The sequence below is a fragment of the Erithacus rubecula genome, assembly GCF_903797595.1.
Source record: "Erithacus rubecula genome assembly, contig: scaffold_511_arrow_ctg1, whole genome shotgun sequence".
Taxonomy (NCBI): Eukaryota; Metazoa; Chordata; class Aves; order Passeriformes; family Muscicapidae; genus Erithacus; species Erithacus rubecula.
This window is the reverse complement of record NW_027635828.1, coordinates 11,540-29,580: the sequence shown is the minus strand read 5'-3', so window position 1 is coordinate 29,580 and position 18,041 is coordinate 11,540. Positions and strand designations below refer to the sequence as shown.

At 50.5% G+C, this 18,041-nt stretch overlaps 1 protein-coding gene across 1 annotated transcript; it reads left to right on the top strand.

Annotated features, from left to right (window-relative positions):
• Positions 1-14,878: 14,878 nt before the first annotated feature.
• LOC306816310 (uncharacterized protein) lies at positions 14,879-16,613 on the top strand (the record flags this gene model as incomplete). Its single annotated transcript, XM_079332768.1, has 2 exons — positions 14,879-14,976; positions 15,786-16,613. The coding sequence occupies exon 2, from the start codon at positions 15,834-15,836 to the stop codon at positions 16,611-16,613; it is 780 nt and encodes a 259-aa protein (XP_079188894.1). The 5' UTR covers positions 14,879-14,976; positions 15,786-15,833.
• Positions 16,614-18,041: the final 1,428 nt, after the last annotated feature.

Here is an 18,041-nt window from a genome sequence, read left to right as displayed (position 1 = left end):
AGAGAGAGCGACGAGAGAGGAGTGAGAGAGAGCTCTGGCTCCAATACACGAACTTTTATTGACAAGTTAGTCAGTGAGTCAAAACCATGAACCTGAAGAATGTTTACCAAATGTATTAGAATTCTGGTTTTCTAATACGAACGTTCATGTCTAACTAGTGCACATGGCCTATGTGTTCTATGGGAAGAATATAAAAAATATTTTTACTCTGTTTTTATTCTGTCTAGGGCTGTGTTTTTAAGCTCTCAATGCAGCTTGGTATTCCCATCAGACTCTACAGCTTTTACTTTCTAAGGCAATTAATACATATTTCAAAGTACTTCAAACTAAGATTTATACTTCTACTTCATATCTATGACTCTTAATATTTCTACTTACTTAAAACTGAAGCACAGAACTATTTCCTGTTGGAGTGGCTTAACGTACTTTAGTTTTTCTAATGGTTTTTAATTTAATTTGTTCATTCTGTTATGTCTCAGAGGGACTCAGAGAAGCTTCTGTGTTCCACACTCCAACATTTGGGAATGGGAACAGGAATAAAAAGAGGAATGGGGACTGGGAATAAGGGAATGGGACACAGAATATGGAAATAGCAATTGGAAGAGAATATCGGATGGGGATTTAGAGGACGAGACAGGGAATGGAAATTGGAATACAGGAACGGGATTGGGAATAGGAACACAGGACCTGCACTGGATACAGAAATGGAAATGTTGTACATATATATCTGTGAGAGCTTCCTGTCAAATCCTTATCCTTCCCAACAGACAGGGAATATGGGAGGGGGAATATGGGAACGACAACCGGGGAGAGAATACGGGACAGGAAGAGGGAATGAGAGCGGGAATGGGAATTGGACTGGGATGGGAGCCAGGAGGATGTGGAGCCCCCAGCCAGGTGTCTTCCCAACACGGATCAGCAGCACCAAGGCTCAGTGGGGCTCTGCCCACCGGGGGTCCCTGGGGATCATCCAGCGTGGATCCTGCCATGGGGATGGAGCTGCAGCAGCGCACAAAGCTCTTCCCTCACTCGGGGCACTCACAGGGCTTCCCTCAGTGGAGACCCTGTTGGTGTTTGGTCAAGTGAGAGCTGTGTGAGAAGCTTTTCCCACACTCAGGACACTCATGGGGTCTCTCCCCAGTGTGGATGTGCCGGTGACTGATGAGAGCAGAGTTGTGCTTGAAGTCCTTTCTACAGTCAAGACACTCATAAGGGCTCTCATCCTTGTGAATGCGACAGTGCTGGAGAAGACTGGAGCTGCTCTTAAAACTCTTTCTGCATTTATCACACTCGTAGGGCTCCAAGCTCCGGCCGCCTCCCCGGCCCAGGCTGGCTCTTTCCTGCTGGGATCCCCGGGCTGTGCGTTTGCAGCCCCTCCTGCTGCGGGATCTGCGGGGCTTTTCCTCCCCGTTGCATTCCTGCGCCGTGGAGCCGCTGCAAACGGCCTCTTGCCCGAGGCTGTGCCACGGGGATTTGTCCTCCCTGCTGTCCGTGCTCAGCTCCTTGTCTGGGGGAGGAAGGACAAGGACAGGATGGGATTTGCCTCCGTACCAGAGGCAAGGGCAAGGAGATCCCCCCAGGGCTGTGCTGCAGCCGGGGCCGTGCTGGGCTGGGAGATGGAGCAGGACACAGGGGGAAAGGGGCACTGACTTCCTCCTCACCTGCCTGCGGCTCCCTGAACATTGACCTCATCCTCATGGCTTTCTCCTCCTCAATGCACCCAAGCTTTGGGAAATCCTGGTCTCCGGAGGAAAACAAGGGCTGAGCGTGTTGGGTTTGATGGTGGCGCTGCCCAAGGGCAGCTGGAGCAGTCAGCGCCCCTTTCAGCCTCGGGGGCCCGGAGCCCGCTCAGCACCAACCTCCCGCACCCCTCCAGGCTGCCGGGGGTCCCCCGGCTCCGGGATCGCCCCTCCGCGCTCTCCCTGCTCCGGGGCTCCCGCCTTCCACCCCGGCTCTGCCGGGGATCCCCAGAACCTATATCGCCCCCTCCCCGCCGATACTGGGCGATCCCACATGGGAGCCGCCAAGATCCCGCCAGGGCCATTTGCGGCTCGGCTTTGGGCTCCTGCAACACCCAAACATCCTGTGAACCGCAAAGTAAAATCCACCTGCAGCCTCCCATGATGGATTTGGGGCGAGCTACCCCTCCCCGCTCACCTGTGGGATTTTGGGGGCAATGCTGCTGGAGTCGGGGAAACTGCGGCCTCAGTGAGCCGGCGACAGAAGTGCGTGGTTCCAAAATCGCGCCTCCTCTTCCTGCCACTCCTCCTCCACTCCCAGAGGTCTCCCAGCGCAGCCAGAGCCGCTGGAACTGGGGTGCCCAATGCCCTGAGCAACCTCCTTCCAGCAGAATCTTGATGATCCTCTCTCCTTTCTCAAATACTTTTATTGCCCTGATCCTCCACACAATGATGTTATTGATGTATTGCAGATGTTTTGGAGCTTTACCCTTTTCCAGTGCAGCCTGGATCAGTCCGTGGCAGATGGTGGGGCTGTGTTTCCACCCCTGGGGCAGTCAGTTCCAGGTGTGCTGCACGTCCCTCCAGGTGAAAGGAAACTGAGGCCTGCACTCTGCTGCCAAAGGGATGGAGAAAAATGCATTGGCAATGTCAATGGTGCCACTTTGCTGCCTTGGGCTCCAGCTCCTCCTGGAGATCCAGCGTGTCCGGCACGGCAGCGCTCAGCACTGGAGAATCAACGACTGGGAGAGAGTGGGGTGTTGGGGAGAATGAAATGGTGAAACAAAATAAAAAAAGTACAACACACTATGGTAATACGAAAACTCCTATAGCCTGTATGTAAATGCTACAGAATTTGTATTTGATACTAGATTGGTTAGCGGAAATTGAAATATTCATAGTAGAAAGAAATTTAAAGTGTTGTAAACGGGAAATCGCTCTCTTTTCTCTTACTTCTCTTACTGCTCTTACCTCTCTTACTTCTCTTTTTCTTTCTCCTCTTACTTTTCTCTTACTCTTCCTCTCTTTCTCTCTTGCTCTCACTCCCTTCTCTTTCCTCGCTCCTCACTCCCCCTCCTCTACTCTCTCTCGTAACCCCTCACCCTCCTTTCTCTCCTCCTCACGCTTACCCTCTGCTTTTCATTTCTTTCTTCCTCCCTCCCTTCATTATATTATCCTTTTTCTATCCCAATATCCCATTCCCAATTCCTGTCCTACTTTGGGCTGCAGCAGGCAGCCCTCGGTAGGATTTCTCAATACCCACGCCCTCTGTGTGTGTAATAAATTGTTACTGTAACCATCAGCTTATACTGGGCTCTGGAGTTTGTCCCTAAGAACCGTCCGAGAACACCAAGAGGTCCCACAGATTGGCGCCTCAACGTGTCTTAATGGGCCAGTTCGTCTTCTTCAGCTGTGGGACTTTTCTCCATAGACGGTAATTTCAACTACTTTTAATTACTTCCTCGGTTTTCGTGAGCACGGTCCAGCGTTGTTAAAACAGCGTGTTGGACTGGAGCTCAGAGAGGGGAGCGGAAACACAGTGCCTGCCGCCCAGAGAAATCGTCTGGGCAGCGATTTTCTGAGGGACCCCGGAAATTCGGCACTGTATCGGCGGAAACCGAGGTTAGTACTCAAAATTCATGATGGGACACACTCATTCTGCCCATGAAAGAGCCCTGTATAAGCAACTGAAATATTTATTACGTACTAGTCAGCATAACTTGCCTAAACATGAGCTAAAGAATCTCTTAGAGTGGACCGTACTTAATTTTCCTAATGCAGACAGTTCTTTGCTCTTTACCAAAATTTTTTGGGAGACAGTCGGGATAAAATTGTTTAATCAAATTTATTGCCGAGATAAGGCTGCAGCAGAGCTAGTCCCGGCTTGTCGGGCTCTCCTGAAGCTCTTTACCGCCAAAGCCGGCCTGGCTCTGCCCGCCGTGCCTTCCACGGCCAAATCCACCCCTGCCGCAAGCCATGTGCGCCCAGCGCCCCCCAAACCCCGCAGCATCCCCTCGCAGCCCCTCCCCCAAGGCGCGGCGCTGCCGCCATCCCGCGCGTTTTCCTACTGGCCTTGCTATCCCAGCCAGCAGCGGCGAGCCCCGTGCCCAGCCGCGAGGTGGGGGGGGCTCACCCTGAATCCCCCCCGCTGCCCGTGCCCCCCCCTCCGCTTATGCCACCGCCGGAACCTTTTCCGGCGATGCCTCGGCTCGGCTCCCCAGTCCCGGCCAGCAGCGCTCCCGGGGAGCTCCCGTCCCCGACCCGCCCTCCCGTCCGGAGCGCGGCTGCAGCCGCGTCGCCGGCCCGCCTGCCTTCTCTCGCCCCTCCACCCGAGCCGTCGCTGCACAGCTGCTGTCCGGTGCCGGCGCTGCCGTCGCGGTGCCCCGTCCCCGACCCTCCCGAGCAGCCCGCGTTCCCCGCGCCGCTGCCCATCGCCGCCGCGGTCCCGGATCCGGCCGTGCCGCCTTCACCGCAGCCCCGCCTCCGGCCCGCCGCGCTCCAGCCACGCTCTCGCCTACAGCACCGCAACCCAACCCGGGACCAGAATTCTCCAGTTCAGCCTTATTATCACACCCTGGAACACTCGTTATAAAAGACAGGGGGGGAGGTGATGTCACAGCACTCCGTTAATAATGGAGCAAACAAGGAACTATTTTACACCCGCAAATGCTTTGCCGTTTGTGCAAAAGGCATCTCCGCTTTACACCGAGACACTGTATTCTAAAATCCGCCAGACATAAACCTCCCGAAATATTATGACGATTTCCTTTCCACTGACTGGCAGGAAATCAGATGCGATATCTGCAAAGACGAAAGCCTTAATATGTTAGCAATGCCGGTCATATTTAATGCACAGCCCGGGGGTCCCAGAAGATGGTCCCCCATCCCATCACATGAAATTTAAAAATTAAGAAAAGCTTTGAGGGACAATGGCATCTCATCCCCCTATTTCAAACAGCTGTTAAAGAGCACGTTAGACGGACATACACTTACACCCAATGATTGTAAGAATCTGGCTACAGTAACGCTTACTGACTCACAGTATCTACTGTGGGAACTGAAATGGAAACGTGTGCTCACAGAGACACTAGCAGCATACAGAGACAGTCCAGATATAGAACTACGTGCCCTGACCTTAACCAAACTGACTGGTGATCATCCTGATGACAGGAACGAGGAGCAAATGAATTTACCTAGAACAGCCCTAGAGGACATTAAAAAAATGGCACACAGAGCTTTCTTACAGATTCAATCTGCAGGAGTCTTTGAAAAAGCATATAACCTCATAACCCAGGAACAATCTGAACCATTTACCACATTTGTGGATAGAGTAATACAGGCAGCTGAGAGACAGTGTTCTGATGACATAGCCCATCCAATAATGGTACGAGACATTGTTGAAAATAATGCCAATGCAGACTGCAAAAAAGCTATTAAAGCAATAGCAAAGGAAAAGCCAACAGTGCCTGAAATGATAGATGCCTGCAACAAAATAGGAAGTTTGCAGCAGGTGGCATCTATTCAAGCAAACGAACTTGGTAAAACCCTGGGAGAACAACTTGAAAGAGTTCCCACAGCTCAGACATCACAAACTGCTGCATTAGCAGCACAAGCAGAAGCACGTGATCAGAAACTCATAGAAATACTGGCTGCTCTGCACCTGAATTCTCAACAAAACAATACCAGTAGGGCTGTAATGCCTACTGCTGTCACATCAGGACCCTGTCATTTCTAAAAATAAACAGGTCATATCATGAGGAACTGCTCAGAAGTTAGAAGAATGATACAGACATCGGATCGCTGCTCCAATGCAAAAAAGGACGTCATATCTGCTGGCAGTGCCGAGCCAAACCTGATGTAAGCAAGAAAAACAATTCAAAAAACTCGAAGACAAGCGCGGAGCGCCACCGCGTGGTGAAACAAGTTATGGCACCACAGAACCCCGAGGGAGGATTTGTAAATACTCCAGCCCAGACGCCAATTCTTCCATCACCAGCAGAACCCCAGGTTATGCCACAGGCTTACTGCCCCCAGGGTTCTGGTGCACTTTGGCTGCCTCCAAGCCAATAACATTTTTAAAGGACAGTAGTTATACCTATATCCCTACAGGAATTACTGGGACTTCTCAATACAGGCAGGACTTTTTGGTTATTGGCAAAGAGATGAATGGTATTCTGGGACTGCTTGTTTTGCCTTGTGTATTTTCTGTCAACTGCTATGAAAAACTACGAGTGTTAGCTAATGCCTGTTATCCTCCCTTGCATATTCCACCTAAGGCCCCTATAGCTAATGCTATAGCACTGTTTATGGGGACCACAGAGCATATGCCACCTTGTGATCCCTCATCTAATCAGGACAAACCTGAAGTTTTTTGGATTCAACACATAAGTACACAACGCCCCATGATGACTTGTGAACAGTCTGTTGGTGGGATTCGAGTTAGAATCAAGGGTATGGTGGACACGGGGGCAGATGTTACTGTGATTTCTTATTATTACTGGCCAGCAGAATGGAAATTAATAACTCCCCCAGATGCTTTCACAGGCATTGGGGGTGCAACTCCATGCCCACAGAGTGAGTCTGTGGTCAGCATTACAGGACCACATGGGAAAAAGGCATTGGTTCTTCCCTATGTAGTGCAAAGACACATCACAGTGTGGGGAAGAGATTTGCTTTCTCAATGAGGAGCCAGAATTGAACTGGATTTTTAGTAGGGGTCACTGAGACACTCAGCTTTTTAAAATTAACCTGGAAAACAGGCACCCCCATCTGGCAAGCCCAGTGGCCCCTAACAAACAATAAGCTGAGTGTTCTTAAGAACCTAGTGGCTGAACAGCTGCAAAAAGGCCACATCACACCCACTACCAGCCCATGGAACTTGCCTGTATTTGTAATCCACAAGAAAGCCTCTGGCACCTGGTGATTATTACACGATCTCAGAAAAATTAATGCAGTGATTGAAGACATGGGAGCCCTACAGCCAGGCCTGCCCAACCTTTCCATGATCCCAAGAGACTGGCTGCTTGTCATTATCGATCTAAAGGACTGTTTCTTTAACATTCCACTACACCCAGACGATGCACCTTGCTTTGCTTTCTCTGTTCCAAGCACAAACCTGCAGGAACCACTTCAAAGGTACCATTGGCTCGTTTTGCCACAAGGAATGAAAAATTCTCCAACCATCTGCCAGTATTACGTAGCCCATGCCTTTTCTCTGGTTTGTGAGCAATTCCCAGAATCATTCATAATCCACTATATGGATGATTTATTAATAGCAGCTCCAATGCAGAAACAAATGGAGACAACCCGTGATAGTGTTGTTGCTGAAATCACAAAAGCAGGACTGGTGATTTCTGAATCAAAAACACAAGAGACTGCTCCCTGGAAATATTTGGGTTGGAAATTAACAGAAAAATCTATTGTGCCTCAGAAAGTACAAATGCAGACTGGTTCACACTTTACAGGATCTACAACGGCTTTTAGGAGAGATCAACTGGGTCAGACCTGTGTTAGGAATCACTGCTGATGAACTTGCTCCACTTTTTGACTTGTTGAAAGGGGACAATAACATTAGATCCCCATGGTCTCTCACACCTGAAGCTTGCAAAGCCTTAGAAAAAATTACAGAAGACCTGTGAACCAGGCAGGCACATCGCTGTATGCCAGACAAAGCCTTTTTCCTTGCAATTTTAGGACAAGAGCTGAGACTGTGTGGTCTCATCTTTCAATGGGACCCCTCTCAAAAAGATCCCTTGTTAATGGTTGAATGGGTTTTCATTTCTTACAGGTCGCCAAAGACATTCCTCACACCTTTAGAAATGATGTCTCAGATCATCATCAATGGTAGAGCAAGGCTTGTTTCAATAGCAGGTTGTGAATTTGCAATTATCTATTTGGCCATGAAGAAAACTTATTTTGAGTGGGCAATGCAAAAATCAGAAGACTTGCTGCATGCCTTGCTTGATTTTCCAGGCGTTTGCTCCATTCATTTACCGGCACACAAAATGACCAAAGCTAAATTATGCTACAAAGAAAAACCTCTGATCAGTGAAGAACCTTTAGAAGCAATTACTGTCTTTACTGATGATCAGGGCAAACGCACAATTCAGTAGTTACATGGCAAAATATGGAAACAAAAGCTTGGGAACAAGATGTTCAAAAGGTTGAAGGTTCTCCTCAGATTGTAGAGTTAGCAGCAGTTGTAAGGGCTTTTCAGCTCTTTCCAGAATCTCTCAACTTGATAACTGACTCAGCATATGTTGCTAATATTGTCAAGAGAATTGAGGGATCAGTTCTAAAGGATGTGAACAATGATAAGTTATGTCTTTGGCTTACCTGTCTTTACCAAATCCCATCTCACAGAACTAATCCTTATTTTATTTCCCACATAAGGGCCCATTCAGGCCTCCCAGGATTTATGGCAGAGGGAAATGCTCGAGCAGATGCTTTGGCATCAGCTGTCTATGATGAGGAAGATACCTCAGTGCTTGCTGCAATGACTCTGCCTAACACTATTGAACAAGCCAAATTGAGCCATGCATTCTTTCACCAAAATGCACAGGCAATTAAACGAGATTTTCACATTACCTTAGAGCAAGCACAAAATATTGTACGAGCTTGCCCTGACTGCCAGCTAGTTCTGCCACTTCCTGCTACTGGAGCCACCAACCCAAGAGGGTTGGAGAGCTTGCAGAAATGGCAAACAGATGTTACTAAGTATCCCTCTTTTGGGAAGATTGAAAAAACATCCATGTCTCTGTGGATACATTTTCAAATGCAATTTTTGCTTCTGTGCATACAGGGGAAATGGCTGAGCATGTTTGCCAGCATTTTTCATAAGATTTTTCTTATCTAGGTATCCCCCAAGAGGTCAAAACTGATAATGGTCCTTCTTATACCTCACATGAATTGGCTGCATTTTTAAATGACTGGGGTATTCGCCATACATTTGGCATTGCTCATTTGCCCCCAGGTCAGGGAATAATAGAAAGGACACATCAGACTCTAAAACGCATTTTAGATCAACAGAAAGGGCAAGATCCTCAGGCCTCACCTCAAAGGAGGCTAAATAAAACATTGTATGTCTACAATTTTTTTAACAGCTCTGCAGACGAGCCAAATCTTCCTATTTATAGACACTTTTTAAATAACAGAAAAGCAAAATTGAAGGAGTACCCCCCCAGTCTTGGTTAAAAACTTAGAAACAGGACAAATAGAGGGACCATGCAACCTCATAATATGGGGAAAAGGGTTTGTGTGTGTTTCCACAGATGGAGGCCTCAAGTGGGTGCCAGCAAAGAATGTGAAGCCCCACTGTGCATCAAAACCTGCTGAAGCCTCCACAGCAGCCAGTGATCCTGCAAGAAGCCAGGAAGCAAGCACCCAGACCTGAACTGTGCAGAATCATCAGGAGAAAGTGACCAAGAGAAACAGTTCAAGAAAAGAATGGAGTTTCATTGTTTGCATGAATGCATGTTGTTTTTCTTCCTTTGTTTTAGCTTTTGTAGTGAAGCGTTACCAGTGAATCAACCCCAGACAAATATCTGGGTTTCCTTAGCCAAGTCAGCAGGCTCCGACACCATCTGCTTATCTAACACAAGTCCTGACAAACCTTTTTCAACCTGTTTAGTAGGAGTACCTTTGCCAGAGGGTTTCGACAATGTCACCCTTGAAAGGTACTGGCCATACGATGATCATCATGCATCTCCAACTCCCAGCCAAAGACATCAAACTTACATTGACAATTTTAAAGCTGATCAATTTGATCTCCAAGAGCTTGAAATCTTAGGTTCAGTAACTATGAACAGTTGTTATTTCTTTCATCTCATGGAAGGAGACAGTCCTCATTTAAATGTTACCCCATATCACCCAGTTTATAGCAATGTGACTTTTTGGTGTAATCAAACTAAACTTCTCACATATTTTGAGCCACACGCAAGTCGATTTAGCAAACTTCCAATACGATTTCCCAAGGGAATTTGGCTCATTTGTGGAGACAGAGCATGGCAGGGCATACCTTCATATATAGAAGGTGGCCCCTGTGCACTTGGACAACTTACCATAACAGCCCCCAGTGTTAAAGAGGTGGTCAAAAAGAAAAATAGAAAAATCAGATCCTCCACAGGACATCATTTTGAAAGTGACTTACTTCGCACGTGGAACTCTGGCACGACAATTATCCCAAGCATTTTTTTACCTCAGGTGAGCACTTCATTTGCTCTGAGACAGTTAAATCAGTTGGGATGTTGGCTCAGTAAAGAAGTAAATGCCACATCAATTGCAATTAGTGACTTGTTGACAGATGAAGAAGCAGTGAAACATGCCACTCTACAAAACAGAGGCAGCCCTTGACTTCCTTTTACTGGCTCATGGGCATGGCTGTGAAGATTTTCAAGGATTGTGCTTGCATGAATTTATCAGATCATTCTGTTTCCATTCATAAACAGTTGCAAAATTTAAAGGATTTAGCTAACCAAATACTACAAGCAATCCAACCTGGCTAGACAGGTTGTTCGAAGGTTGGAGCTTTGCCTCTTGGCTAAAGGAACTCTATAAAATAGGCTGTTTATTCTATTAATAATAGTTGTGTTATTAGTGTTTTTACCCTGCATACTCCAGTGTATAAGGAAAATAATGGCCAAGATAGTTTCTAATATTTTTGTTGTTCAATGAAATGGGGGAGATATTGGTGAAGGAATAGCAAAGACTTATGAATGCCTAGCAAGTAGTTCTGAAGCAATAGATGAAATAGGATGTTAGCAGTATTTAACACAGGATGCTGAAAATAGTTATGTTAAGGTTTGAGGCCCTCTTCCTTTGTTTAGATAAAACCAAATACCATACATGCCAAAGAAGCACCAGATATCCTGTCTCAAGCCTGGCAGGAAAGATCTCAAGACAAGAGTAAAGCCATAAAACATGGTAATTTAGTTGTTCCTCTAGGTTGCATGCAAATATTAGGAAATTAGTATATTGTATTAGATTGGTTATTTGAATTTAGATTATTCATTATGGAATAATACTTATTGTACTGCAAATGGAAAATCTCTCTCTCTCTCCTGCTTCTCTCTCTTCTCTGCTTCTCCTCTCTTCTCTCTGCTTTTGTCTCTTCTTCTTCTTCCTCTCTTCTCTCCCCGCTCCTCCTCTCCTCCTCCTCGCTCTTATTACCTCTAATCTCTAACTTTTCTCTAAGCTCTCTCATATACCCACGCCCTATAATAAAATACAACCCTGAAGAACAGCAAATAATCATCTCCTGAGTCTGTCCAGTGACCGTCCAGAAACCCCCCGGTCCCACAACACTTGGCCTGTGGGGGACACAAGAGTTTCCCAGGCCTGGGCTCTGGTGCTGTCCCTGCTGACTGAGTGCCAGAGCGGCTCCCAGCGACACCTGCCACATGTTCCTTCCCCTGCCCTCACCTCCCTGAACCACCAGCACCCACTGCAGTCCATGGTGGCATCAGAGCTGTCTCCTGCCTGTTCAAAAGGAGACAGATCACAAACAGGCACAGGGTGCCCATGGTGACATCTCAAGTCTCTCTGGGCTGCTAAAGAGCACTGAGGTCACATGAGGCCAGTGACTCCATGGTGACATGCCAGACCTCTTTCACCCTCCAAAGACTTGTGAGCTCCCAAGCACTCACCAGAGGATAACAGATGTGTCTCTACATGCCATGGAGCCCATTTGGCACAGGCACTCACCGAGGTTCCATGCTTACATCCCAGTGGTCTCTGTGATCCTAAAGAACACTGAGGTCATGTGCAATCCCAAGGGCTCCATGGTGACATTGCAGCAGTCTCTCATCTGCCAAACCACACTGACCTCACAGGCTGTCACAGGGTCTCAATGGCAACATCACAAGTGTCTCCAGGCTGCTCAGCAGCTGTGATGTCACAGGCACTCATAGGGACTCTAGGGTGACATTCCAGGGGTGTCAAAGGCTGCAAAAGAACCATGAGGTCACACACTGTTACAGGAATTCCACAGGGACATCCCAGGGGGCTCCAGGCTGCTAAAGAAGTGCTTTGCCACAGGCACTCAGAGGGGTTCCATTGTGACATGCCAGTGGTGCCACAGCTCCTAAGGAACACGGAGGTCACAGGCAGTGACAGCAGCTCTGTGCTGACATCCCTCGTGTCTCCACCCTGCCAAAGAACTCTGATGTCACTGGCACTGACAAGGGCTCCATGGTGACATCCCAGGTTTCTATGAACTACTAAAGAGCACTCAGGTCAAAAGCCCTCCCAAGGCCTCCATCCTCACATCCCAGAGGGAGACAGGTTTTTAAAGAGCCCTGAGCTCACCTGCACTCACAGGGCTTCCACGGTGGCATCACAGGGCTCTCTGGGGCTTCTAAGGAGCCAGGAGGTCCCTGGCAGTGACAGGCACTCCGTGGTCACATCCTAGAAGAATCTGGGCTGCCAAAGAGAGGTCAGGAGCAGTCACAGGTACTCCATGGTGTGAAAAGTAAGATTCACTTTCCTGGTAAATTTCAAAACGTTTAATAAAAGACAGTAAGAGACAAACAATAAAGCCAAAGGTTATAAAGGTCAGGTGCTTGACATACAGCCCAGAGCATATACTAACTCAGAAAACAATTTAGAAATTGCATCAATGTATTGCATATTCCTAGAGCTTCATGTACTATTCAACCTGTAAATCAACTTTTAAAAACTTTTTATTTTTAACTTTTTTTTCTCCTTGGGGCTCATGCTCCTTCTTGTCAGCGCATTCCCAGATAACGAAGATCAATAAATTCCTTCCCTGGACTTCTGGTGTTAGTCACCCCTGTGCTCATCCAGACAGAATAATCCAAGAATGTGTAGAAATTCCTGGATATCTTCCCTTTTTACCATTCTCCGAGTTAGTTACATGAGCAAAAGCTTTTTACATCACCATGAAATATAGATATTTATCACATTACTATTTCTAAGTTTTGGTAAGAGCAGAACTAAAAGAAACTATATTCATACAGCAAAGTTTTCCAACATTATACACATAGCATTCATTTTAATACTTGCGAAAAGCCAATAATATAATATGTAATTATAACAACGGTGACATCACAAGGGCCTTTAATCTTCCTCCCCTCTCAGTCACCCTCAGCACGCCCCACTGCTCCCGGCAAGGGAAGGAGGGAGTCTTTAGGAGCCGCCGGAGCTCCTGCCCCGTCCCTGCACGGGCAGCAGCGTGAGACCCTAAACCCGGTGTGCGGGACTCTGAACCCGCCGCGCCCCTGCCCCGCCTGCCGCCTCCATTTCTGCATCGCTCCCTCGCCCCGCTGCGCTCCCGCTCGCCCGGGCTGGAGAAGCAGCGGGGGAGGCGTGGGAAAAGCGCCATCAAACAAAACTCCAAGCGACCCGCACAGAAATCTCCTTGGCAGAGAGACACCGGGCAGGGCCCCGCCATCGCCCGCAGCCCGTGCCCGGCCGCACCGTGCCCGGCCCCGCTGCTCGCCCAGCGCAGCCTCCTCCTCTCCCGCCATCGCCCGCAGCCCGTGCCCGGCCGCACCGTGCCCGGCCCCGCTGCTCGCCCAGCGCAGCCTCCTCCTCTCCCGCCGCCGCCCGGGGCCCTCACGCTCGGCTGCCGCCGGCGGGAAAAGCCCTTCCCGTGCTGCCCCGCGCCACCGCCGAGCCTGAGGGACCCTGAGGGGCTGCGCGGGCAGAGAGGGGAAAACAGAAGCAAAAACAGAAATCAGAAACAAAAAGCGGCCTGGCGGTGGCGGAAAAGGGAGACTAACAACTACCACACTCCCGCCTAACACTCCTGCCCATAGCCGCAGCTCCGCCTGCCGCACCGAAAAATAAAACGCCCCGCAGCAGAAACACAAAATTCCCTCCCCTCAGAGCGCAGAGCCAAAGCCGAAAGCCGCCAAGGGCGCCCGGCCCTGCGCTGCCGCGGCGGGCGGGGGAACTCGGGCCGGGCCGGTCGCTTCGGGCCGGGCTCTGGGGGCAGCGGGGCCGGGGCGGCGCAGTATTTCTCTGAATATTCAGGAGAAGCCAATCCCACAACATGTGTTTGTAGCAGCGGCAGAGCCGCAGCGCCCAGCGCTCCCCACTCCCACCCCACCTGCGCCACCCCCTCGCATCCAGCGACCCCCGGGAGCGGAACTGGGGCTCGGGGGGAGGGGGACGGCACGGACGGATCTGCACTGGGGGCCCCGAGCCCCCTGCCCAGCCCTGTGAAGCGCGGAAAAACTCTCTATACCGCACAAAATAAGGTATAAGAGTAGGTATGTATTTATTCAGCGCTCAGGGGGATAACTCCTCCAAAACCACGCACACCTTTGGCGACCTGCACCTCTCTTTTTATTCTCTACAAACTACAATTGCACAATACACCTAATACATATTCATTGCCTGCTCTGCTTCATACTACAATTAGCTACACGCCTCTTTCTGCTCCACACGGCTCCTTGGGAAAAAGGAAACAGTGTTCCTCTCAGTTGAACATTTCATCTTGTCTCCTTGCACATATTCTTTTTACTCCTTTGCTCATCTTCTGGACTTTGATACCAGTTTTCCTGGGTTCAGGGATCTGGAGAATCCCCCTTATCCTGTGGTGCCTTTGTCCTTGCATCCTGTTCGCCCACCCCAGCTCTTTATCTTATCCTGCAGCCTTGCTCTCCCCTGTTCTTGTAAGCACCGTAAATTCCAGCAAACATAGGGTTTTGTCAGCCCCCTTCTAGTCCAAGCATTTCTCGATGCTCGATTCCTAACTCTCAGTTGCTCTGTCTCCCCTGCAGGCTCAGGGGGTGCTGCCCCCTCCCCAACAGCCGCTGCTGCGGCGGCCGCGGGGCACAGGGGGTGGCAAAGGGGGGTCCGGGATGCGAGCGGGGGAGCAGCGGGAGGAAGAGGAGGAGAGGGGAAGGGGAAAAGAGAGGAAGGGGAGGAGCAGGAGCAGGAGGAGCAGGAGAGGATCAGCGGGCGCAGGCGGAGAATCGCGGTGCTGCAGGGCGAGCCCGCTGAGCCCGCAGCTCCGCTGGCCCCGGCAGCATCGCATTCCTGCATCCCGCGGGTGAGCGCGGAGGGGAAGCTCGGCCCGGGGCTATCGCGGCAGCTCCGGCACGGCTGGTTGGGTTTCGGATTCTTGGGGGATGGGGGTTGGTGTTTGTGCCTCGCAGATTCAGGAATCGAGTCCCAAATATATTTGGGTGTCCCTGGGAGAGGTATTGTTTTATTGATGTGAGGAGGGGATGTTTCTGGCTCTTGCAGGAATCCAAAGCTGAGCAGTAAATGCTCCTTGGGGGGATTTGAAGGGGCCCACGTGGCGATGGCCCGGTCCCGGCGGGGCGGGACATCGGTTTTGGGGATCCCTGGGAGAGGCGGGGGATGAAAGGCGGGAGCCCCGGCGTGGGGAGAGGGGCGACAGCAGAGCTGGGGGACCCCCGGCAGCCTGGAGGGAGGTGGAGCCGGGAGATGAGTGGGGTGCGGGCCCCCCGAGCCTGGAAGGGCTGGTGTGGAGTGGGAGTAAGGCCTGAGTGACTGGAGTGGGGGGAGCCGAGTCAGACTGGGATGAGCCCTGGGACCCCCGAAATACCCTCAGCGTGCCTGAGCAGGAGCCGGGAGAGAGGGGATCCCCAGGATCCATGGGCCCCCAACTGCTCTGAGAACAGGGACCCCCATAACCCCAAAGTGAGGACAGTGCAATCAGGGATCTCCTGGGAGAGTGTTTTTTAACACCTTCTTGATATTTGGAGGTTTTTATGGACACCAGACACTCGGTGACTTCTTGAGGTAGGCCTGGACATCGGGACCTTCAAAGCCACTGCACTCACGTCTTGTTTTTCCCCAAACCCTGGTTTCCCATTTCCAGGTTTTATCCAGATAGAGGAAAAAGCTGTGAGGAAGAGGAAGGTGCGCCATCAGAAAATAATGGAAGAGGCTGTTTGGAGCAGCTGCACGATGCAGGAATCCAACGGGGAGGAAAACCCCCAGAGATCCCACATGAGGAGGAGCTCCAAACCCAGCCCAGGATGCTCTCAGGTGGAAAGCCCCAGCCTGTCCCAGGCAGGGAGCCAGAGACCTGGCCAGAGCTCTGAGCTGATGGTCCATGAGCAGCTTCATGATGGCAAGAAGCCCCTCCAGTGCTTGGAATGTGGGAAGAGTTTCCGCACAAGCTCCCACCTGAACCGCCACCAGATGATCCACACCGGGGAACGGCCCTATGAGTGTGGGAAATGTGGGAAGGGGTTCAGAGATACCTCTGACCTGATCTGCCACCAGAGAGTGCACACTGGGGAACGGCCCTACGAGTGTGGGGAATGTGGGATGGGCTTCAGCGTCAGCTCCCACCTGATTGCCCACCAGAGGATCCACAGTGGGGCACAGCCCTATGAGTGTGGGGAATGTGGGAAGAGCTTCAGACTGAGCTCCAGTTTGATCCGCCACCAGATGATCCACACCGGGGAACGTCCCTACAAGTGTGGGGAATGTGGGATGGGGTTCAGGAAGAGCTCCCACCTCACTCGCCACCAGATGATCCACACTGGGGTACGACCCTATGTGTGTGGGGAATGTGGGAAGAGCTTCCATGACAGCTCTGGCCTGATCATACACCAGGCAATGCATGCTGGGGAAAGCCCCTACAAGTGCTCAGAATGTGGGAAGGGCTTCATCCAGAGATGCAACCTTATTGTCCACACTGGACAATAAGGACAAGAGGATCCACACTGGGGAGAAGCCTTATCAGTGTCCTGAGTGTGGGAAGAGCTTCACCCTGAACTCTAGCCTGGTTGTTCACCAGCAGATACATACCAGGGATAAGCCCTATTAGTGTCCTGAGTGTGAAGAAAGGTTTCAGAGGAGATCCCATCTGCTCAGGCATCAGCAGATTCACACACAAGAGAGGCCCTTCTGCTGCCCTGACTGTGGGAAGGGCTTTAAAAAAACCTCCACCCTTGTCACCCACCAGCAGATCCACACCAGGGAGAGGCCCTAACAGTGTCCCCAGTGTGGGAAGAGCTTCTCCCAGAACCTGCCGTGACCCAGCACTAATGGGGGCACTGGTAAGGGAAGCTCTGTGAGTGCCCCGCCTGTGGGAAGAGGTTCCTGCGCTGCTCCAGCTCCATCCCCTCTGTTGGGCCCCGTTGGAAGCTCTCCAGTGACCCTCGTTAGGCAGAGCCTTGGTGATCCATGGTCCTGGTGATCCTTGTTGGGAACACACCAGGCTGTTGGTCTCCACATCTTCCTGGGTCCCCGTGGGCCGCTGGATTCAGCAGGCCAGAAATCCATTGGGATGCAGACTGACATCAGGAATTCATTTGGGACAGCAGATTTTACTTTCCACCCCAAAAAAATTCACCTTTGCATCCAATCATTTCATCTGCCGGCATCAAGGAATACTGGATGGTCTTGGAGATCTTTACCAACCTGAACCATTCAATTATTCTAATTCTGTCTGGGCTGCAGGCATCTTCCTCAGCCATATGGTGATGTACTGGGGCAGAAAACCAAGATGTACACAGTGGAGTGGAAAGTCCTCTAAAAAAGGTTCTTTCTACCCACCCAAGCACATGCATACTCAGTCAGCATGGATAGGTAAATAATTTTATTTTGCCCTTGATTTTCTTTCATTTTTCTTCAGCCCTTCACTCAACATTGGGGTAAAAAATAAAGAGATTGAACTAAGACATGGATGGGGATGTTGTGGGACGTGGGTGGGGACATGGTGGGGACTGGGACATGGATATGGGTATGGATATGGATATAGATACAGACAGGGCTGTGGATGGAGATATCAGGCTTGAGGGGGGTCACAGACATAGATGGTGACATGGGGGAATGTGGTCATGGATGGTGACATGGCGGTATGGCCATGGATGGTCACAAGTGGCCTAGGGGACAAGTCCATGGGTGGACACATCCACACCATGACGTGTCCCATGACCAAGGAGAACACATCCCCACCACCACCATGATGTCGTCCCCTTCACGCTACCGTTGATTCACTGCTCCTCCCCTGGGTGTGACACCTGCCTGGCGAGATGTCCCCATGTTCTGGTGACCCGTGTCCCTCAGGCCACTCCCACCAGTGGCTCCAGCAGCAGCCAGAGCCCGTCCTCGGCTCGCAGGATCAGCTCA